The sequence below is a fragment of the Anopheles stephensi genome, chromosome 3, assembly GCF_013141755.1.
Source record: "Anopheles stephensi strain Indian chromosome 3, UCI_ANSTEP_V1.0, whole genome shotgun sequence".
NCBI classification, from domain to species: domain Eukaryota; kingdom Metazoa; phylum Arthropoda; class Insecta; order Diptera; family Culicidae; genus Anopheles; species Anopheles stephensi.
In genome coordinates, this window is record NC_050203.1 from 13,522,214 (window position 1) to 13,546,042 (window position 23,829).

The window sequence follows — 23,829 nt, forward strand, 5'->3', positions numbered from 1 at the left end:
TCTAGCTTCTAGCTGGTGTCCTGCTCCGTCTCACGGTAACCGGTACGGGGTAGAGATTTTGAATGGTTTGTTTGAACTGAGTCTGCTGTATCTTTTCGGCCTGGTTGACGGGTGAAGAAACCGGGGGAGGTCCTGTTTACAAGGGTGGAAAGATTAAAATAAGGACAAAAAATAGGAAACCTCAGGAAAACATGTTGAGCTGGGGCTTTCTCTCTGCTCGTTGCTAAAACGAACTGGCTCCAACTGGCCTTAAATTGGTATCCTTTTTCTTGGTGTCCTTTAATGTGGAGTTGTGCGAGAGTTTCTAGCATCCAAAATATTTCAACTGGCTGGTACCCGTCGAGCAGCGACGCAGGGCCATGCTTACTCCTGCGGTAGCATAACCCTCTTTTACCCTCTGGATTGTTTTTTTTTACTTCCTTCGGAGGATTAATTTGAAGGACAACAACAGTGATGCCTGGGGAGACCCTCGAATATCCCAGAAGAGGATGCTGCTCCCCCTTGACGACTTGACAAAGATGACGATTATGGAACCGTTTCTTCAAGCTCGTTTTCTGCGCCACTAGAGATACGGGCTACACTTTCCAGATGGTGCAATGCTACTACTACTACTACTAGTCTCAGAACCCTGGAGAAGAAATATGGACGAACCGAAAGTGGACGAACAAAGTCGACGTTGGCCTGTGTCCGTTGACATCAAAGTTTTTCCTCAACCCCGGTGAATTGACGCCAAGACGCTTGGTGATTGTTTTTTGGGGCAAACTTTAATTAAAACTCTCTGCACGCAGAAGTTGTTGATTTAAAGTGGGATCGCTGGCGTTGCGTTGGTTCGCTCCCGAAGCGCTGATGCTGTCGGGGAAGAAATATTGCGCCTCCTTCCTCCAAAACTGCTTTACTGCAAGTGGTTTTGGCTGGGGACGTTTAGGGAGACTTGTTGACAATGGAGCGATCCACTTGGCACATCATTTAGGAGCAGATGTTTTTGTTTGGTCGTCGTTTAGTTAGGAAGTTTTTATTTTTGGAAATTAGTGTCAGTATGTGGTGAGATGTTTTACTGCGTACCGAATTCTTCGTTTGACAGAGAGAGAGAACATCTCTTAAACGCACAATTCTTTAGTCACCTAAACCGTGCTCTTCGTGGTGTAATGTTTCCATTCTTCGAATCCTGCATTACAATCTCAATAGCCAGAAGGTAAAACGGGAGCCTTGTCACTTCTTCCCATGGTATAGAGGCAATCAGGCAAAAGTTCGACGGCCAAAACCCGCCGGCCACAACGAATGCCATGCCACCGCAAACCCCACAGACGAAGGTGATGCTTGTTGCGGTACACATTCCTTTCCAGTCTGCCAAATTTGGGTACTAACACTGCGTAGTTAGAACTTCTGCTGCTACTCAACAGCGATCGATATTTGGTTGGAAATTCCTTCGCATACCGCGAGCCGGGTTTTTGAGAAGAACTTTGGCGTTTTGAATTTCTTCTTTACTTCGGTTCGGTTTCGTTGAACTAACGAGACCACCTCCATTTGGAAAGTACGCGCGTGGGTCGATACTGCTGAACTGTGAAAAACTCGTTTTCCTCCACCATTCGGGGTTTGGAACAATGCAATGCACAGAGAGGTTCGATTTACGAATGCATCTCAGAAAAGGAATAGAAGCACGCGCAAGAGAAACAGCTAACCAGCAGTAAGAGAGGTTTAGTTCCAATGCAAAGGACATTGCGCAAAGGTACAGCAGCTATCAGTCCCAATTTGGTAGACGGAATTGGTCTTGAAACACACACACACACAAACACACAGAGATCGTTTGGGCTTGAAGCTACATCAATGGGGACATCAATTCCCCTGGGGAGTCTGGCACGGGAACAGGTCACAACATTGTCGCAAACGACGCAGAACACTTCCAAGTTTCAGGTTGACTATTTCGTAATTAAATCGATACAAAGTCTCCCGGTGTTAGCTTCACCGGGTCCGGTCAACCACGTTACAGAGCTCACATTCACAAGCTCTCCCCATACACTCGACCTTCTCCTGGTCTGGTTGGTCCTGCCCAGCTTGTGTCAGATTCGGTTGCCGTACGGAAAACATACTTATTCGCTTCGATATGCCTTTCTCGATTTCATTTCCATGGCACGGGGAACCGGTTTGCTCGTAGTCGCCGGTCCGCAAGTCGCGCACACATTCCGCTGTCTATGGGCCGCTGTACCGCCAGACTTTTGAACAGAAACACCCGACGGAGACGGTTGAATCAGCATCGATTCAGAGCTTGGGTTAGTTAAGAAATAGCTGCCGTTTCTTCGTCCCAAGTGCGAACTTCTTCTTAACTTCTGCTTGGTGGTGGTAGTGGTGATAGTGATTGTTGAACTTACACAACACAGATCTCCGCAGGCACCGGGAATGCACTGCTGCCGACACGCGAAACAGATTCTTTGGTACTTTGGAGGTTCAGCAACTATCCACCCGGGTCCACGGTAATAGACGAACGCAGCAGTGACATGGCTAGCCTCCCCCGTATCTGTTCGTCTGTGTCTGTAGGCAAAATACAATCGATTGGGAGAGGGGGTGGGGTGTATCGAACGCAGCACAGCTGCTTGCCGCTGTTCAGAGCAATTGGAACCGATTTGACTTTAATTTGATCTTTTCTAAACATGCACATGCGGTGCACATTGTGAAGGTTGACTTGTGTGTTGTTTCAACTCGATTTAAGGCGCAAGACGTGTTACAAAATTGCTAACCTCGTTACAAAACGGTCCGTAATGTACTGCAACGAAGGTTTGCTTCTTGCTAATCATTATAGTCGTTGAATGTGGTGAATTTTGAAGTTGAAGGAAGTAATGCTCTTCGATACGCTTGCCTCTAGATAGCATTTGCATCCGCAAAGTAAGTGAAGTTTAATTAAAATTAGATCAAAAAAGGGTGCCTTAACTAGCAGCCGGTAATGCAAAAATAAAAAACTGCAGCAGAAGAAATTTAATTTAATTCAAAATTACTTTTGCACCCATAGCCTGGGTATTTGCTTGCAGTGCGATTCCGGAAACGTGGGATGGCGAGCGGTAGAATTTGTGTCTATCTTAATTAAACTCGCCAGCACAAGTTGGACTCATCATCGTCCGTTGGATTATTCCAAACCCCAGACACTTGATTAATTATCGTGATATAGAGATAGAGGAAAGGAAGTGAAATCGTTGTGTGTTTTTGTTTGTTTTTCAATATTGAAAGTAAGTTTCAGTTCAATTAAACTTAGTCAGGATTTATTAAGTTTGTCCATACTTCATATGCAATGCAATTTGTTCATAGTACTTTTCGTAATATCCGTAATCAATTTGTGGTGGGACCATATAGATGTTGTCTACTGTGAGCCGTTACAGCACTGCAGTAAACTGAAGTCCTTGAGGGATGAACCTTGCATAGACTTTACCCAGAAGAAGCTAACAAAAAGCAATATTTATTTATTAGCAATCGTTTCAGAGCAGAATGAATGCCACCTGCCTTTCAGTTAATTTTATTGAAACGCATTCAAAAGTAGTATTATTGCATCTGATCAATGCAAATCACGTTTGCCATTCATTTGCTGTTCCTGTAAGGCTGTTGGTGCGCTTCGCCGGTTGCCGTAACGATATCCCGGTTGAACCCTTGATGAAAGATTCGTTCAGTTCAGTGAAAGCTTCTGATTTCCGCCCTTTTTCCGCTCAGAGCTCTCTCTCTCTCTCTCGCTCGCTGAACTGATAAGAAGCTGAACATTTCATTAGTATCGCGCAAAGCGTCGGGAGCAGCACCGGTACACAGAGTACAGGTAAAATTCTAATAAGCATCTGCCGTCTTTGCGTTCCTTTGAAATGAAAGTTCTACGAAACTGTCAAACCACTGTGTGTGGCGGGGCAATATTTTCCACTCTAGGGGGCGCACTGTGCCGGGCGGTGATATTGATGATTTTCCTCAACACATTACTCCCAGAAAATCGGGATCGTTCGCCGATGAAAGCTTCGACAGGTAGAGAGTGCCCTGTTCCTTCGTATCAATCGCAAAGCGGGCTCCGACTGTTGGTACTAGGTACGAGTAGTACCGTGAAATAATAGCTGCAGTGCCAATCGGGTTTGGTAGAAAAAACGAAGAGGTGGAATATTTTATGAAATGATTGCATTTGATTGCATCGCACTGAGACTACTGTTGAGAGAGAGGGAAAGGCAACGCATGGCGCAAAACGAAGAAAAAGAAAAACACAGAAATGATTGCTAACAAAACATCGAGAACAAGAATGAAATAATCCGGTCCAGCAGAACGGGATGGTAGAAGCTTCGGTGCATTGCTCCTGTTTGCCGTTCGATCGACTTTTGCCTGTGAAGTCGATTGTGTGTTGGGCTCGGCGGTGTGCAATAAATCCCTCATCACCTGTCATACGCTCGTTATCATCAGCATCGTCGATCCTGGGCTGCGCCTGCCGTCAAGTGTCAGTAGATCGGCGTGTAGCTGGGTGTGCCCTGAATGACAGTCGTCGAATGATAATGGTATATAATGGGGAGCTTTCTGGTTCGGTTTTTGGAGGAAAATGTACGGATTTTAGAGCACTCTTGGGAGGTAGTTTTGAATCACGGGGTCTTTTTTAACAATAACGAACGGTTTTTCGCTTCTTTCCCAACAGGACCCTCTTGGCAATTGTAGTGGCTCTATGTGGTGTGCAGCAATTGTCTGTGCAATTAGGAGCGGAAGTTCTGAGCTCCATAATGCTTTTTGAAGAGTCTTTAGAATTACCTTTCGAGTTGAGGCTCATAATAATCTAACTTTTTAAAACTTAAATAATTTATATTTACCTACCGAGTGGCATGATTGCTAGCAAATACGTCTTATTTGCACATCACTTGAAGCAATCGGCCAATTACTCCTTCTTATTACTGAATTAACAATTTATGTATCAGAATATATCGGCCTGTGTGCGTATCGGCCAGCAACAGCAGCAGCACGCACATGTCGATTCTCTCATTCCCGATGGGTGATTTTCTTTAAGCTAATGTTTCCTCCCATTTTCATTGGCAGTGTGGTAGTGTGCCTTAGCGAAGGCAACAAAGTTTTACCCGTATCGATCGACGCAAAAGCAAATGAATGTATAATCATAATCACACCTCCAATTGGTACAGCGATCATTTATTTATGTTGTGTTAAAGTGTGTGCGTTTGTGTTCGTGTTTGCCAGTTTTGTTTGCCCTGCTTGTGTAGTGATCTGTGTGCTGCCACCTACGGTTGCCATTGTTGCTGGCCGAAGCAATATTTGCAATAGCTCCGAGTAATGATTATCATTTGCGGCGGCATGAGCGCATGCTGTCGGTGATGATCGTATTTGCTAATGTGGTGCCGTGAGTCGTTTGGTGCAATAATAAATTGAAAAGGCAAATAAGAGTGGAAAGTTGTGTATTGAAAGTAGCTGGCCGTTTATGAGTTCGGTTCGCATTAAAACCGTGGCGTTTTCTGGTTTCGGAAGATCCTGCAGTGTGGATTTCCCCAACCAACCCCGATACTGTATTAGGTTGGTGCCGTTCAGTGGTAGTAGCGTTCTCGGGGCAGCTGTGCAGATTTCTGCATGAAGAAGATGATGGCCCAACCGACGACGACGACGACGACGTGCAGAACTAGCTGGAATGGATGGCGGTGTACGATCCTGGCCGTAACGTTCGTGCTGCTGCAGCTACTCCGGCCCGGTGCTGGTGATTACGAAAATACGTGGAATTTCTACTACGAGCAACCGTGCTGTGGCAGCGGACAGTCGAACGTTGGCGGGATCGGTTTTAACGGGCAGCATCATCTACGACATCACAGAGGTAAGCGTTTGCATCACTGGCGGTCGGACGGATCTGGGGCGAGAAGCCCCAATCACTATCGGGGACGATAATCAAAGTACTGAAGCGTTTTTTTTGTTTCATTCAATTATACACAAAAAATATTTATTCCTTAAAAAGTGTTTTAATTAACCATTTGGGGGAGAGCAAACTTAAAAACAAACCTGGCAGCATCATAAAGTGGCAGGACAGGAACGGCTCACCAAATTATGCTCCAAATCGAATTGATGTTCGCTTCATCTGCATCACGATCGTAAAGCGGTGATCATTAAAATATGCTTTCCGTTCTTCACAGGAGGAGGTTCTACTGAAATAAAACGAAAAAAATTCTTAATCAAAATCATTGCTCATCAACAACAGTGCAGTGTGCGGTGGATTTAAGTGCCGTTTTTCTCGAGTTTCTCGTTCCATGGATATATTTAATGTTGCTGGTGATTTTACGACTGTCTCGATCGTCGGCTGATGAGGAGCGATTTTATTGCCATTTTTCTTGAAATCAACTGTGCGGTTGTGCGGTGTTTATTTTGCTTCGCATCAACCAACCAGTAATGATAAATCTTCTTCCCGCCCGTATGACGATCGTGCTGTGTGGGTGATGCTAATGATTGTTTCCTTCACGATTCTGCTTTTTTAATTGGCCCCAAGTCAGAGCCAACCCCAGCCAGCGTGTGGTCAGGGGAGATGCCAATAGTTGGTCATAAAACGAAAACCCACTCGCATCACGAATTGGTGTACCCCCATAAAAGCTTGGAGCGGCTGTTTGGAAACTGTTGGATGTGTTTTATTTTTGGATTTGATGGTCGAGGATGAAAAATATTAAAGACAATCCTTTTTTTTTAAGATAAGAGAGTTTAATAACAACTTTACTTAAATTCATATTGTACAGTAAAACAGATTAAACTAGTGATAAGAGTGATCTTTACTGGTGCTGGGACCAGGATTCATGTCATGTCTCTTTAAATAAAGCATGCACAAAGTTATAGTTTTCAAAAAAATTCTAAACATTTTTTAAAAAATTAGTAAAATAAATTATGCTCAACTTCAAACTAGTATTCCTGACTCTGGTTTGACCCACGCATCCGTCCGTTAGCGATTTGCACCGAGCACCACAGGACTCCTGTTTCGAGCACCATTGTGCTTACTTCTGCCAGCTCTCGGCTAGTGCTTTTGGGTTCTCCGATAGCTGAGTGATATCATAAATTGACCCAAAATGTTCGTTACTCCCCCTCGCAAAAAAAACCCCGAACGATCTGTCGGCTCGCTTGTTGCGCTTGTACCCCCGAGCACAAGGACACGACCACAAAGTCCTGCTGTGGTGTAGTGCGAACGAAATTGGGAACAGTCATGCATGGCCTCTCCGTTGCGAGCTCGTGTTTTTTGACAAACGTAACTTTTTTAGATTGGTTGTAAAATTAAAATTTACAACCGATCGTAAAAAAAGCTCGGCACCACTACCACTACTACTGCGGCGCTGTATCTGTACACTGGTGTTTGAGAGGTTCGCGCGCGGCTATTATCAACCCCTGTGGAGCTGCGTTACGATCGATTGGATGGATGGGATAGATGGATAGGTACGGTGGTGTGCCTTTGTTTTTTACGGATGCGTTGGAGTTGTATCAGGATGATAATCGTTCCGCTGGTTGTGGGAATTATGAAGTAGATTAATAATTTATCATAAAAGCCCTCAGAATACTTGCACCGCTGCTCGTACTAAAAGCTTGATCTTTATTACTTCTAACAGCAGGAAGGAGCGCCTTTTTTTGGCAAGCTATCCTGATGCTTTGTTAGTCGTTCGATACGACTAATGAACATTAGCATGATTAAGAACTAAACTGGTGGGAGGCAATAGCTTCCTATGATCAATCAGCGATGAATAAATTTTAAGCTCTCTATACCCAGAACGAGTGAGATGCGGTTGGTGCGTGATGGGATGGCTCATCTCACTAGCTAAACGACCATTTGATGTCCCCGGGGTGATGTGGAGCAGCAGCTACCGTAGCAGCAAGTGTGCAAGTCAGAATATTATGTTGCGGTTGAAATCAACGTGTGTGTGTGTGCCTTTATCCGACTAGGACTAAGCGAGTCGATTTTATGACAACGCCAGCAAAAGCGATGCGTTTTCTGTCGACGGCTGCAAAATTTGTCTCGATGCTTTCTTTTTTTTTCTTGGCCTCTAGAGTAGTATCTGTATCCAGCCGAGGTTGGTTTGATCCGTCTGGGCGATAGGAAAAGTGAATCAAATTTCAATTTAGAATCGATTTCTGACGCCCGAACCATGAACTCTTCTAGCGAGTGCTCTGTATTAGAGTCGCACCGGGAACGGGTTGGATGCTTCGCAATCGATTTTAAAGGATTTATTTCTAAAATCTTTCCATCTGTTACCGATTGAACTGCGGCGGGTGTGTGTTTGACTGCTGGTTGTGCAAAAATTGCAGCTTAAATCTGATCTGCCGTTGGGAAAGATATATGTTTGATGCGGATTTTTGAATAATGCTTGAAAAATTTGAGAACTGGAATCGCTTAATTTATTTTAGATCTGTATAATTCGCTATCAATTAGAAAAAAATCGCTATGCCATGGTTTCTCTATCTCAGATCTCAGATTGAGACATATGGTAGTATGAAGATGAATAGAGAAAGTCGTCCCTTTCATCTGCTCCTATTACAATAAACCATAAAACGAGGAAAATTGTTATCACATCTTGCAATACGTTTCCCGCTCGTGTTGCTAGTAATCGGCTCGTCGCTGGCAGAAGGAGCGTAAAGAATCGATTCCTTCCGACCTTCGACACCACCGATGGTGCGCCTGGTTTCCCACAACCTAAAGCAACACATGATGATTGCTTGTGTGCGTGTGTGCGGTGTGTACCGTATTCGATTAGTCCTGGGCAGGACAGGACAAGCAAAAGCGCCACGCACGCTGGCACATATTTGCTCTGGACGGTTGGTCCTTTTGGCAAACAAAGCAAACGCCGCCCGATAGCGCGCCGTTCCTTTTGGATGGTGCAAAGCAAAGAAATGGGAACAAATCGTGCTTCAATCGAACGGGGCCTTAACATCCTGTTAAGGATTAGCAATATTGCTTTAGATTTTGACCGTTCCCAACCAAAAACTATCCCGGACGCATGAGAGCGTTCGCCAATGGTTTAATGGTGATAATTTTTCTGTGGAGGAACGTTTCTGCTGCCCGAGGAGAAAATATTATATTCCTGGCCTATCCCTATAGTTTCGAACCGAAGCGTCCCTCGGCGATCGTAAAATTCTGTCATTAGAACTTTATTTTTCCTCCAGCGCGCGCCTCCTAGCCTGTTGCGAATGGGTGAAAGTTTATTTGACAAAAATTATTTCCCTTCTGAGACGGGCAGGGACAACAGGATATTAAGGGGCGTCGGCATCATCTCGCGCTGTTCGGCCTTATGCAGTGAGCAGCTAGAATTGTGTGTCCCCTTTTGTGTGTCCACGTTTTTCTAACTCCTCTCGGCCCGTTTTGCCCGAGGACACGTGTCGTAGAAATATATTGGATTGGTAGTTTTCGGCTTTTGGGGAAATTGTTTGAAACCAGGTTGTTGCTGGTGGTGGTGGTGGTGCATTTTCCTGTTGCATTGAACATCGTTCGATAAGGTCGTTCGCTCTTTTTTATCTTTCCTTTTCGATTGCAATTCTATTGAAGCATAGTCACGTTTTTGGGACATTTCATTTAGAAGATTGAAATCGAAAAGTTCGCCCTTTAAGGGCTCAGGCTCAGGCAACGACGTTAACAGAGACTCTTCAATTGTTGCCTACTTTTTGTTGGTTTTTGTTGCTGGAAAGGCGCGCGACTGACTGTGCTGTGATTGTGATAATGAAGTTGTCCCAGGCTTAGCACGACTTAATGTCAGACTAGCGCGGCGCGTAAGACATTGCCCAAAACACATCATCCCGGCGCTCTTTTGCACCCTGTGAGTTAACGAAAAAAAAAAGCCAAATCGTGAGTAGAGGAGGCGATCTATTAAACATCGATTGTGTGTATCGTAAAGAAGGAAAAGACTATTTGCGAGACACACTTTAACGTTATCTGTGTTGAGGGTGGGGTGCACTCCATGCCAGGCATAAACCTCACGCACAACGCATAAAGCCTCCCGAGGAGTGCCTTAACAGTGGATTTTTTTGTTGCTGCTGTTCTTCCGATGGGCAATTGAGTCACATCGAGGATTATTGGTATTTGCGACGATGGCAATGGTTTTGCGTTGGCTGGGAAGCTAAAGAGAAGCTCAGTCCGATTTGTTCGCGACGGATGTCTATACGATCGTTGCGTGTGGCTTTGCTATAAATAATATCGTGTAAAGGTTGTTTTTTCTGTTTTCTCTCCATGCTCCGTGGGAGTGTACAAGGCACCCAAGTAAGGTCGGTACAAATTGGTGCCTTCTGTGTGTGTGTGTGCCTGTCAGAGGCTGGCAGACTGTCAGACCCGTCGATGTGGTTTCGATAGTATAATGAATCGAAACCGTGCGGCATGACAGATGGCGAGTTTTTAGGATAGAAAATAATTAACCTCTAGTTTTAGTTTTTATCCAAGGGCTAGCTTTCGTTTTGTCCCGTTAGAAAATGGTGTAAATGTGGGTTTGGAAAAAGAAAAAAATAACAAACGCAACCGGCATCATAAATTAGCGCCAAACTATAAATATCCAATTGAGCGAGCATTCGTCCAAACGGACGCTTTCCAACGATAGGTGCTGGGCACTGTTGTCACGGCAGCGTTTTAATTAGAGCGATATCATAATTTATCCCACGGATGATGGTGTTGGTGTTTTGAAAATCCTTCCTCCAAACCCCCTTCCCCCCACGATGGACGTACTCCGAAGGTGACGCATAACCCGCGCGCTCACGTTGGTATTAATCGTGTTGATGATTTATTTGTGCCCGAGCTGCAAGAACGTTTTGTACGTAACGCTGCATGACACAAGCGATGGAAACGATAATGATGTGAGTGAGTGTGTATGTGTGTGTCAGGCAGCGTTGTTGATGTTGCGTGTTGCCCTTGTACGCGAAAAAAGGATCTTATCTTGGGACATTTCAACTCTTGCTTGTTAATTTACGATGTCGTCTATCGTGCGATAGATGCCCAATGCTATGAAGCATAAATATTAGTTCAACCTTTTATTGCTTTTACGATCGATAAGGGGTAGTATTTGTTTAGAATACCGATGATTAACATCCAGAGAGAGAGAGACAGAGAGAGAGAGAGAGAGAGAGTGAGAGAGAGAGAGAGAGTTACGTAGTTGCTAACTATCATGAAATTCCAACTATTTGTGCCCCGTGGCTCTCCCCGTTAGTTGGTTCTACAAGCTTTTTCTGAGATGTCTTTGCTTAGGTTTGAAGGAATTCTCTTAAGTGTTCTAGCTCTAACAACCTCGAGAGGTCTTGGTCTGCCGTTTTTGGATTTCCGTGGCCTGATATTATCCGTAGGTGGAAAATAAGTCCTGCGTACGGTCTGGATGGGATTTGATCTCCCGGTCCTGCCGTGTGAAGACTGGCCTCAATGATTCCAGCTAGTTTAATTCAAACAAGAACGAGCTCGGTAGCTTCATCAAGCCGCGAATCGCCGCAAGTTGACTACACTAACTGCGTGGATCAAAACCGAATGTGGAGCTGTCACTAGCACCGAGTTGATAAAAGTAGACATCAGAAAATGTACTAAATTTGTAACTTGCTATCAGACTTCAACACCCAAGACAATTTATTTTCGTATTGTTCTACACATTTTATTCCCGTGAGTTCCTTAGAACTTCTGTCTACATGCATCCCCAACATGGCACGATACACCCCCATAGGATCCGATAAGAAAGCCATCCGTAGTGCGTAGAACGGGATTTAAATTAATTAACTTGACACAAAAACAGTGCCAAAGCGCCAACGGTTCCCTCCGCTTCGTGTGCGTGCGTTGGGGTGTTCCTGCCTGCTTTAACTCCAGCATTCCAGTCGTTCCAGCGCTAATACCCTTTTTATTTTGCTCAGCACACCACCAAGAAGTAAAACACATCGAGAAAAAAAAACACCACATCTGAAGCGTTAGTGCGTGCAGGAGGAAACGAAAAAAAAACAAACGAAAATGGGTAAATAAAACTTATGAAAATTCCACAAACGATGTCGCGGATACCTAAAGCAACTGAGGGCACACGAACGCAATAGAAACGCCACACACACAAGAAGGGAAGGACAATCGGATTAACTGGACCCGCGCTCGCACATCAGATTTATTTCACGCGCACACACCAACATATTAACCCTTGCCTTGCGACGAAGGATACCCACCACCGGGGAAAAGGATATTATTCCCCCGGTTTTGTTTTTTTTCTTCCGGAACTCAACTAAAGAGAAGGGGGAGGGTTGGTTTGTGGGGGTGGTAATCGGGATATAATGTTGGCACGATTTTGTGTTTAAACTACGGTCGTTTCTCATACACACCCCCCGCTACTGGTGGTGTTGTTGTTATCGGGTGATGAAATCGGCTCCCTGTTTTGTAGTTCGTTCGGCGTACGGAGATGGATGGCTAGCGCGCCGGCCTTTGCTTCCCTTTAATTTGTTTTCTGCTCTCCCGGTACGGGGAACATTTTCCTTTTCTCCAGCCCACGACGCCATCGAAACGACGGCGTAAAAGCACGCGAACGTTCGCTGCTGATCTTGGTACGCGACTCCGTCACAGTTTGGTCGATTTGTGGAGCAAAATGTAATCCCACTAAAAGGAAGGCCCACGAAGGGTGGTGGGAAGGGTGTTGGAGGTTGCAACGGTATTCAGGAACGGCTTAGCACACACACACACACACCTAGGACACACAATCACTCATAAATTTACACCAACTTTCGTCAACTCTAATGAAGGAGACTTCCGTCTGGTTCCTGGTGTTGGCTGTTAGCTTCACGATGGTAGGACGCCTTCACGTACCAACTGGTCCACTGATCCTGATACTGTGCGAAGGTCGGTGGAGCAGAGAAGTGATCCCTTTATGATATGCGTGTGACATGAAATAAAAGTGCGAAAACGAGAACTGTGGTCCTCGCCTTGCAGCACAAAATGCGGGAGGACGTCTTGGAAATCTCCTCACGTGGCAAGGGAGTAGCAGTGTGCGAAAGAGAGAGAGAGAAAGAGAGACGAACCAAAAAAGAGGTAAAATCATATTAAGACGGATTTATGTTTTATGTGATTTCATCTTTCGGTCGTAAGCAGTTTTTTTGTTGCGTCTTTTCGCCTGCCTTTTCGTGCCCGTACGACGAGAGTCCTATGGGAGTTTCAGAGACGACGAACCAAAGGAAAGAAATCCTGGAGGCCGATAGAAACACGAAGACGGTGTGACTTTGTCCTCGGTCGTGTTGCCATACTTTTGACACCTTCCGCGCGAGTATAGAGCCTGTTGTGCTGGGTGTGTGTGCTAGGGTAAGGACACGTTAGGCTAAGGATTGAGAAATTGGCAGAACCCATTACGAGAGGTAAAGCGTGCGCGCGAAATTACCATTTTGATTTGATTACTTTATTTCTCTTCTGTGAGGGAGAAAAACCTCGTGCCCGAAAGTGCGTCAAGATTTCGGAAGGGTCGCGCTTGTGAAGATTTTTGTATTTCTTCTCTTGGGTATGGTTTTATCTACCTGTTTTCTACGTTTCTGAATGTTTATACCTAAGCTAAAAGCTTTTGAATTTTTGGACACGGCTTTGAAGGTTTGTTGATGATGTGGCGACAAAATGATCATCAAAATAGAGCAACATTCTGTGCCCTCGAACAAATACACATAGATATGTGTGGTGTATTAATTTGTAATGGTCATATCATCAAGACAGAGTTCTTCTTGAGCTCTGAGGTCTAGAGTGCCTCAAGATTTTGTTGTGACTCAGAGTGGTGAAATATTTTGTTTCTTGTCAGATTACTTTATTTACTAAAGCAAATATAAAATTACAAAAATAGATCGATAATATTAGATAAAATCTTGATGAACCCTTATCAGCTCTCTTAAGCTGTTAATAATAATTATAATCCCACCACAGCCGTGAAAACCGTGACAAGCCAGCATCAATAAAATATTCCTCTATAATCATGTTGACATGTTTAAGATTTTCGGCTGTCGTTGTACGCGTTTTGTACGGCTCGGCAATCATATACAACAATCAGTATCGCAGGCAGGCAACTTCTTACATAAAATTCGCAAAAGAATAAAAAGAAAAGCATACTACACGTAGTTGTAGTAAAAGCATGCTTTCGAGATTTCCTTTCAAGAGACGGAACGAGAGTGAAGAAAACCCCCAGCTGGACGAGAGTGTGCCCTATAGCAGGTAAATGGAAATTTATTAACCCCTGGTGAAAGTTCGCCTCAGTCGGTCGGTATGTTCGCAGTACCGTCGGCATGCTGCAAAAAACACGTAGAAGAAAAAACGCCACGCAGCCACACGAAAGTAGTAGTAAGATTTTCCTTCACACTACACTCGAAAAAAAGAAAAGTGGTTCTTCGTCTTCCAACAGAGACGCATGCTTCCAGTGTGTTTCTCGCTTCACGCTTTTAAACGACGAGCCGTCGGCATTTTGGGGGGTTTATGTTGTTGGTTGGCTTGGTTCGTTTCCACCGTTCATGCGATGCCAATAAATTTTAATAACAAGAAATGATTTTATTAAAATAAATGTAAATTTAGACATAAATATTGCTTGTACCTTTCGGTGCGGTTTTTTTTCCGCTGTAGTCGTATGCTTTTTCCTTGGCTAGCTGCTGCTGATACGTGTGCCTGCTCCGTGCAAAAGGCGGGCTACCACAACCGGCATAATAACAGCGCAAGACACACGCGACACGAGGCGTTGAAGTAAAAATAGCGCCACAAGAGATTTAAGGTACTCTACGGTACGCAAAACCCGACGGGAAAATTATTCCAGCCCAGCCACAAATACTGCTTGACGGCACGCACGAAAGGTATGCTGTTTGCGCTTTGCCTCGAGCCTGGTTTGATGCCAGCTTTTTTTTGTTGTTGTTCCTGCTTGGGGCTTACGCACTTGAACGGAGTAGGCGTTATAGGACGAAAATGGTTATATCAGCAGGATTACCCATCTCTCTCTCTCTCACTCTATCCGGCGCTGCCAGTTCTTTTTATAACTATCAAAATGGAGCTTTTTTTCGGCGCGAAATTGCAATATTTCGGTGTGTCGGTGCATGCTTTCCAACTGACGGAACACGAATCAATTCATGTGCATCGTTCGCACTCGCGCTAGATTGTTTATTTTTCCGTTCGAGTAAAGTCCCCTAGGGATAGGGAAGGATGCTGTGTTCGGAGCAAAAAGGTCGTCGAAAGCACGCGAGAAGATCAGCAAAACTCGAAGAACTCACCGCAACTGTTGTAATGCGCTACTTGTCGTTTTATTTCCTTTGGAACGGTTAAATGCTTCTACCGTTGAAATTGAGAGTCAAAGACTTGGTGGAAAAGGGAATAATTCTGCACAAGAAATTCTACCAAGCGATTTTATGAGCTACAGTTTTCCCGTCGGTGAACGACACACGCGGCTGGATAAATATTTGCCGACCTTAACAGTCTGCAATTTTATGCTAGCGAGCTGTATGTATAATAAAGGAAGTCATTGTTTGATTCCAGTACGATGAGTTTGTGGGTTTTTTTTATTGCTTGGTTAATCATGGAGTCTTTCAGCCATTTTGAGAGCCAGGCGATCTCTAACTGTGTATTATGTTTAAAGCACTCATATCAAATGTGCCCAAATATTGACGAATATTCCCAAGAACCACAGCCAATGGTTGAAGAGAATGAACATCAAAACAAGAAGTTAGATGCCAAACACCGAGCTCGCTTACACCTGTCAACCGATGCGAGAGTCCTCAATCATACTTTTTGGGGTCTCTCTTTGCGCCGTATCTCTTGCCGCGTTATCCGCTTTCCGTTTGATTGGCTGTTGAATGTCTTGGCCCATAATTTGTGTCGACTTGAGACAAGCGTTCCGACGCCAGCGGACGCGATTTTTGGGTCCCAAACACACAAACGTTCTGCGGTTCGCTGTTGGTCGTGTTCTTAGATTTGTGCTTTTTTATGCGTCTTACCTTTCCGGGGCCTTTCATGTTTTGATGTTCCCATGGCAAGAGCGCACGACTCGTCTCGTGACCTGGCTGACATTTGCCGCCGTAGAACAACCACAGAGCGGCCAAACCACCCCATCTAACTCATGAATGCAGTCGTAATGAAGCCATCAGGAATGGATATGGTTGGCTAACTTTTTGACGGGCAGCAGCCGTGCCTTCCACGTCTTAATTTAGTGTTTTCGTAATTTTGTTCGTAGAATTTTTGGGCTCGAGACGCGTCACGCCAGACTGATGCCACCAAACAGGCGGGGCGGCCTAAGAACATGGGAAGGCACTAGACGAGCTACCCAACCCAAGGTGGGATGCGAAACCACAGCACACCTAAGTGGAGAAGATTAAGCATTGCCAAGCCGAAATTGGTGGAGCTGTCAGAGTTAGCTCACGTCAGCAGCTCACCATCTCACAGTGCTCGTCCGCAGCGGAAGAAGATTTGTAGGTCCAAAACGTAGTCCGAGAATAGCACGGGCAACTCTTTGGTGTACGTTCCTGTGAACGTACGCTGCCCTGCATGCCTAACATGTCTGCCAAGTTCATCACCACCTGCCGTGCCGGCGTTGCACGAAAGACCTGGTACGTCCCAAAAGGTACTTCCCGCGAAGTATAGCGCGCTATGACCGTCAAATGGCAAACGTATTAATTAGTGTCTTGTTTCTGGCCGAAAAAGGGAGCGCAATCCTAACGATGCAAGCGTTTGCTTTGAACCTGGTAGAAATTGCCGTACACGGTTAGATGTTGAAGTGATTGCTAACCGCTCAGTAAATTTAAATCTGGACCTTGCTCGTATGCTCCAGATAGTTGCGGTGTAGTTCCGGCCTATTTTTTCTGTGCCGTTAGAAGATAGTGCGCTGTAACGGATTGTGTTCAGGTTGGGGAGGTGAAATTAATCGCTTCTTCAGTTCGGTTTGGTTTCGAAGTTTAGGCTGCAAGTAAGTAGCTGTTTTTGAGGCCAAGTTGCTATCTATTTTTTCAAGTTAGTCAAACTTTCAAATAAGGTTTGAACTAATTGATTTGTTTGATGAAAAAAGAATTATAAAAGAAGTCAGATAAAATGAATATCTCTACTAAACTAAAGATATTATTTGGAGACAATTTGGCTTCTTCCCATACAACCTAAACAGACTGGCTGCTGATGAGCATTGTTTAAGCGGTTTCTACTACCGGCTCATGAACTTGAAACCATTTTTGTCGGCCATAATGCTCCCGGCCGAAAGTATCCAAATATGTCTGTGTATGTGTGTGTGCGGCAGTACTTCAGTTTGTCGGTGGTAGCTAGAAAATAAAACCAAAAAATCTCACCCATTTAGAATATAGCTAGCTGGGACTATGCTCTTGGCTAAAAGCGTAAGTCTTCACCAACGTGGTATGAAATAACAAAAAATGCATGAAAAAATCGTTTACTTTGGGCAAACACGCCCCATCAGCAATCGGGGTTTTTTTTTCTTCTTCTGCTGCACACTCGGCCGAAGCAAAAACGCATGGCAGGAACACAAACACACGCACACAAAACCTTGCAGAGCTCTTTATGCATCTTCATGCACACACGCGGCCTGCACCAATAGAGTGCATCATTGGCGGTAATGAAGAAGGCATGGTCCCCAATCCATAGGTGTGTATGTGTGTGTGTGTGTGTCGTAAAGAAAAGCAAACCCCCTTGGAGGGAAAAGGAAGTGAAAACCACGCACATAGCCCGCCATCAATGAGGCGCAGGAAGGATATCGATGGCGTCGAGAAACACTTGAAGAATGCTGCATGCGGAGTCCTCCGGTGTGTTGTCGGGCAGACTCCCAGTGCGCTCCCGCACATTCATTCGGGGTTTTTTTAATTGTGTGCTGCTTCAACTATACCCGGGGACAGGCAGAAGAGTACAGAACGAAGAGCGAAGAACGAAGGAAAGAAGAAACCAGCGAACCAAGACTCCACGAGCAGGATTTCTGTTTTCTCTTGCACACGAAAATCCTTCAAATGAAAGGGAAACTGTGCTGCACTTGCAACTCTGGTGCACGGGTCTCCGCGTGTAGCTGGATGAATGGATGTGTGTGTGTGTGTGTGTGAACATCCCCACATGTGTAGTATGATGCACACGCGCCGCCTCCCGGTCGCTTGTAATTTTGGTGAGACGGTGCAATTTTTAATTTTCATTGGCAGATGGAGTGAACTGCCAGGGACGTCGTCGGTGATGCACTCGACCCGAGCAAGGTAGGAAGGTTTCGGGCAGGAGGAATGGCTCTCGAGTGTGAGGTGGTGGTGCATTGTTTTCATGCAGTTTTTCGCTTGTGTGTGCGTGTGAGGGGATTGCGTCCTTGTGTGACAACCATAATACTCTTGCTAAGCAGAGTGACGATGATGATGGTGTAAAAGGTCTGCAAAATATGTGTACACCGACGGTATGTTGGTGTGTGCGTTTCGCCTATTAGGATTCCGGCTGGAATGGAAGCGCGCTTTTAAGGATTCTTGTCCGTGGTGTGTGTTTCTCTCTTCTTCATCGTTTTAATGCCGTGTTCTTGTTAAATGTAAGCAAGCTCAACATTTTTACAAAAGAAAAGGAAAACCTCCTGACTGTCGTTCTCTCGCTCTCTCTCTCTCTCTCCCATGCTCCTGGGACGACAGGGTGGTGCGTTGATAGATGGCCGACTGCGTCGCGGTTTAATGGCCGCCAATGTGTGTGTATTGCAGGCAGTCAGGCAGGCAGGAAGGATTAGGGTTCAAACCCAAAGTAAAGTGCTCTCGAGCAGTGAATGCATGATGGTGTTTCTTTTTCCTTGGAAACAATGAACAACCCCCTCCCGTGCTATCCCATCCAACAACCCCCCTTCCCAGACATTTATGTCGCGATTTTACATCATTTAATTTTGTGTCCTTCTTTCCCCGGGTGAACAAAAACACGCAGATTTTTCACGCCTTTTACGCGTGCTATTATTGTATCTCTCGGCGTAAAAGTTTGTGTGTGTGTGTGCGCGCGCGTTCGAAGATGGCGATGGGTTACATTTTGCGCACGTCTAATATTAAGTAGAAGCATACAGCCCCGTTGCCCTGTCGCGATGTAACACACTTGACACAGGGGCAGAGGCAGCTCAACCAACCAGCCAGCCCGGTCAACGCATCACAATGGCCGGATTTGCATACGAAAAAGCTGTTGCAAAACCTTCCCTTCGCAGACACGATGACACGTGTCCATCGTGAACTGTCGGGGTTGTTGTTGTGCATACGATTTGCCAATCGTGCTGTGTCAGTCGCTTTCGGGTAAATGTGTGTACGGTTTTTATGCTCACTATGCTCCGCCTTGCGCCTTTGTTTGCCGTTTGGGCGTGTGACGGAAGCGTTTCAAGAGGCGTCTCGGACGACCCTCTTGTGAGGCAGCCCCCTACAGCGTGATAGTAAATTATATGTAAAAACCTCCCCCCCTCTTCTGGTGGATTATCCTGGTGAAAGTGTGAAATACTTTGCGGGGCATCAGGAGCAGCATAAGCATTTTTGCTCAAACTCGGCAGCTAAGTAGTGGTAAGCTTAGGTCATTTGGAGGGCTCCTTATCACTGTACATACGATTGCTTGTTACGAGCGTGTAAGATGGATAATATATCCTTCGTTTGCAAATATATTTTAATGATTAAGATATTACGTGGAACTCTGCTTTGCTAATGACTTCATATGGTCTTTCTGTTTTGTAATAGCAACTCCTCCATGTTCCTTGTTCTTGGTATGAACTTGCTACATGTAGGACCCTTCTCAGTTGCTCCTTTTTTGTTGCAACTGTTGTGAGTTTAAATGCAATTACGTTCGTTATCGGTCGTTTACGAGACGGCATGTCACGTCAGACGATCGGAATTGCTTTACATGTACATGGATTCAGCGAAATTTGCTAACTGCTTTTCGTTTAAATTGATTTTCAGATGATTGCACCTGGTATTGAGAGGATCAATATTGAAAATGGAGCTTGCTAAAGTGTTTATGGTGAATATGAATAGATAGAAATATGATAACAAGGACTTGTGATTGAAATTGCTTAAAATAGGCTCGAGTGAGCTACGGCTTTTTTGTATTTTATTCAAAATTTTGTGCCTAAAGTCTTACAAAGCGACAGTATTCAATTTTAAAATAAATTTAAATGAATTTAAGTTACTTCAACAGTAAGGATAAATAAAAAAATCAATTTAAGATAGCTGATTATAGTAACTCTGGCCTCAACAACTAAAGAGGAATAAATTAAAATAATCAATCGACTTTCAATTCCCATTTTAACCTCACTTTGTGCTATTTAGACCAGATAAATAAATGGCCTACAAATAGTATCTCAACAAATATTATCGATTTCCATTAGTCGCTCCATTTACGGAACGAACCTTTTCCAAACCAGAAACACGGAAAAACCTTCAAAGCGTCCAACTTTCCCGGGCGCGCACCGATGACCTCGGTCACAGTCGTTTAGAATCGTTGCACTTTTGCTCGGACGGGACCACTCTTGGGTGGTCGGCTGAAAAAAAAAACGCGACAGCAAAAACTCCCGAGACCGCCTAGTCGTAATCCTTAAACGGAGCAGCAATTGATGTGCTTTTCTTTTTTGCTCTCTCTCTCTCTCTCTCTCTCTCTCTCTCTCTCTCTCGCCTTGCTTTCCGTGTGCACATAAAAGGACATGCCTGTTGTGTTGTCTTGCGCTGACTTTCCACCATTGCGCGCGGTTCATTGGCGTGGAACTTGTGGAGTAGGCACAGTTTATGGACATGACCCACACTCGTCTCGCCGATGGCGCACATTGTGGATCCCGAGAAAAAGAGTTCAGCCCGTTGACAACGACGATGGTCAACTACGTACTAGTCGATGTGGTGTGCTGCAAGGACATTGACAGGGACATTCGGTCAGTGGAGTCAGTTTTGTTTTGTTTCTGTGATAGGAAGTCGTCTTCTTTGGCAGGGGAACGTCATTGGTTGCCTTTTGTTCTACGGAGACAGGAATTATTGTTACGAGGAAGCCGTTTCACGGAAGGGCACAAAATCGATGACCCACTGTGTGCGGGATATGTATTGTCCCTAGGTTATCCTTTTTTTTGCTGGAAGAGTTTTTCCTCACCACGGGCGGAACATGTCGTTCCATCGGGAGAGTATTTATTGTTTAAACGAAAGCCATCTTTAAGCTGGACATTCAATGGTGGTGTCCCTGTGAACGATTGCTGAGGTGCAGAGAGCCAGCGATTAATGGCCGTGTTCTAGCGTTCGCGTTTCTATACCGTCAATTCTATTTCCGATTGTGACGTGTCTCTGGTCTAAATGGTTTGGGCTGGCATTAAAGTTTGTGGTTAGCTGATGGAACGGTTGACCCAATCCCGGGAAACCCAACTTCGAACACACTGCAAATCAGCAGTCAATCGGTGAGGGAGAGAGTAAGAGTCAGACCAGGATCCAGTGAAGTCGTCAGTCTCGCGTGTGCGGTAACAAATGCACCTCTCGTGAACCGAATCGCCCCCGGGATGATAATGGTGCAGCGCAACGACAGCAGCAAACTGAGGTGCCTTCAGGAGTGCATCAGCCCGATCCGACGGGCGCGAATTGCGAGAGAAATAGAGAAACAGAACGCGCATCAATTGCACTGATGTGCCAATTAATTTTGATTGATTTATGCATTCCGGCGGCTGCGAGCAGCCTGCAATTGCTTCCCGGCAAGGATCATGTTGATATAATGATGATGATGATGATAGTTGCATGGGGTCTTTGTTGGTGATCAAGCGTAACTGGCGTTGGTACAGCGCACCCGTTGACAGGAAGACATTTTTCAATGCTACAAACAGTGAAGTGAGTTCACTTATCTGTAGTAGTCTGTCTGGTGGCAGCCATTGACAGTACGCGGAATTACTTACAACAGTACCCCCGCGTTCAGTGGATGAACCGGGGGGTCGAGTACTCATATCACGTCAACGCGCGGTGTCTGCGGATGACGGCTTTGCATGAGCAGATTAATTGAAAGTTAATTGGGCGACATGTTATACTCTGTTCTGTTTGATGGAATGCACCGACAGGCGAGTGAAGCGTCGATGAGTGACGCAGCGTGCTGGTACGGCTGTTTGATGTCAGTTTAAAGCCAAAATGAGGGATCAACAAATGCGTTCGATCTGAACGATTGAACACTGGACACAAAGAACTCGGCCTTACTTAAAGGGACCAGTAAAGTGTAGAAGTAGTCGGGCTCGTGCGTGACTCACGCAACTCTCCCCGGTTGTGGGTTGATCTTCCACTGCTAAGAAATTCGTGACCATGCAAACACGAGACTACAGTCCTCACATTTGGAAGGCACTTTCCAAAATTAGTCATCGTTAAGTCCTGGTGTTCGTTCCTGCCTCCTTCACCACTTGTCACAGGTCAAATGTCTTCACTAGCACTAGCTAGTGAACTGCGAATGAGGCCAACCGCCGATGCTTAATTTATGTCCACTTTTTACAGTCACCTTTCGGGATTGGGTTGGGTGGCGTCGAATCGTTCAAAGCCGAGTATCGAATAGTATCGATTTTCTATGTCCTACTATCACCACCGCTACTACTCTGAGCCACACTTTGACCCCATCCTCGGTACGGTATACTATCAAATAAATAGATCCCTCTCTTACGAATGGAGGCAAATGGTACTAAAATTGATTATATTTTATTCACCATCACGTGACTGGCTTCATTTTTCATGTTTCACCTGATGTATGAAGACTATGCGACTGACTAGCAGTTCGATCATCGAATCGAACCAAGGGAGTTGAGTGCAGCCCTTTTTTTTCTTCCACTTTTTTGTTGTTGTTGTCGTTGAACAAACTAATTATGAATAGCTAAAAACGTAACGACATAGTGCAACGGTTCAGATAAGAAACGTTGAACAAAAAACCCCTAACTTCAACGCCCACATTAACGTCGTCGTGGGTTAGAGTGGAGGTCCCTCATGTCAGAAATAATGCCCCGGACATTCGCTCAAAGAGTGTAGAAGGTGGTGTATTCCGTGTGTTTTTTTTGTGCTGTTACAGCATATTTAAAATGGCCTTCGAATGGGTTGTTTTGGATTTTTTTCATAAAAAAGACAAGTTTTTTTTTGCTTAGATAATTGTTTCAGAACGCAACAAAACACCCACGACGGAAATGTGGGCACCTTAGGACAAGCAAGGTAGATAAGTGGCCGCCCGCTATGGTGCGGCATTTAGACATAATTAGCATATAATGACGGTTTTGGTCGATGGGATATTTATTTTTAATTCTCTTGCACATCAAGCTCTGTGCGTGGCGCAAAAAGGGTTTTCTTAGCTCTTGTTTGATTTTCTTTTCCTGGACCTTCCTACCGGTGGTTTGATTTGGGTGTGGGATATTATTTGTGAGGCTTTAGATAGGTGGAAGACAGCTTAAAAGTAGCGGAGTTTAAGAGTTTAAGTGTGACTTGAAGAGTTTTAAAATGTTCTATAATTAATTACTTCATCGAATAATTTGTTTAGTGGAAGTTTAGTGATGAGAGAATCGGTTTAAATCCTTTAATTCGGATTTGAATCGGTTTAAATCCTAATTGTGTTAATTCGAATCCGATTCTAATTCGATAGAGAGCTGAATCCGACTCGAATTTAATAAGGATCCGAATCCGATAGGGATCTGATTGGGATTCGATTGGAATACGATTGGGATTCGATTGGGATTCGATTGGGATTCGATTGGGATTCGATTGGGATTAGATTGGGATTCGATTGAGATTCGGTAAGGGTTTCATTGGGATTTCATTGGTATTCGATTAGGATTTGACTAAAACTCGATTGGGATTCGAGTGGTGTGTGTTTATGATTTTACTGGGTTTTTATCGGTATTTGATATGGATTAGATAAGAGTGACTGATTCGAATCCCCATTGGGATTCATTTTTCCCATCACTACATCGTATAAATTTGTTAAATATATTTGGACTATGCTCT

At 44.7% G+C, this 23,829-nt stretch overlaps 1 protein-coding gene across 4 annotated transcripts in view; it reads left to right on the forward strand.

Annotated features, from left to right (window-relative positions):
- LOC118514336 (semaphorin-2A-like) overlaps positions 1-23,829 on the forward strand; it is a 270,841-nt gene that overhangs the window by 45,235 nt on the left and 201,777 nt on the right. For 3 of the 4 annotated variants that reach the window (XM_036061145.1, XM_036061146.1, XM_036061147.1), the window contains exon 2: positions 5,029-5,806. The exons of the other annotated variant lie outside the window; for it this stretch is intronic. In XM_036061145.1, coding sequence (XP_035917038.1) covers positions 5,569-5,806 — 238 coding nt within the window. In that variant the 5' untranslated portion in view covers positions 5,029-5,568. The remainder of the gene's footprint in view (positions 1-5,028; positions 5,807-23,829) is intronic. 4 annotated transcript variants of the gene reach the window in all.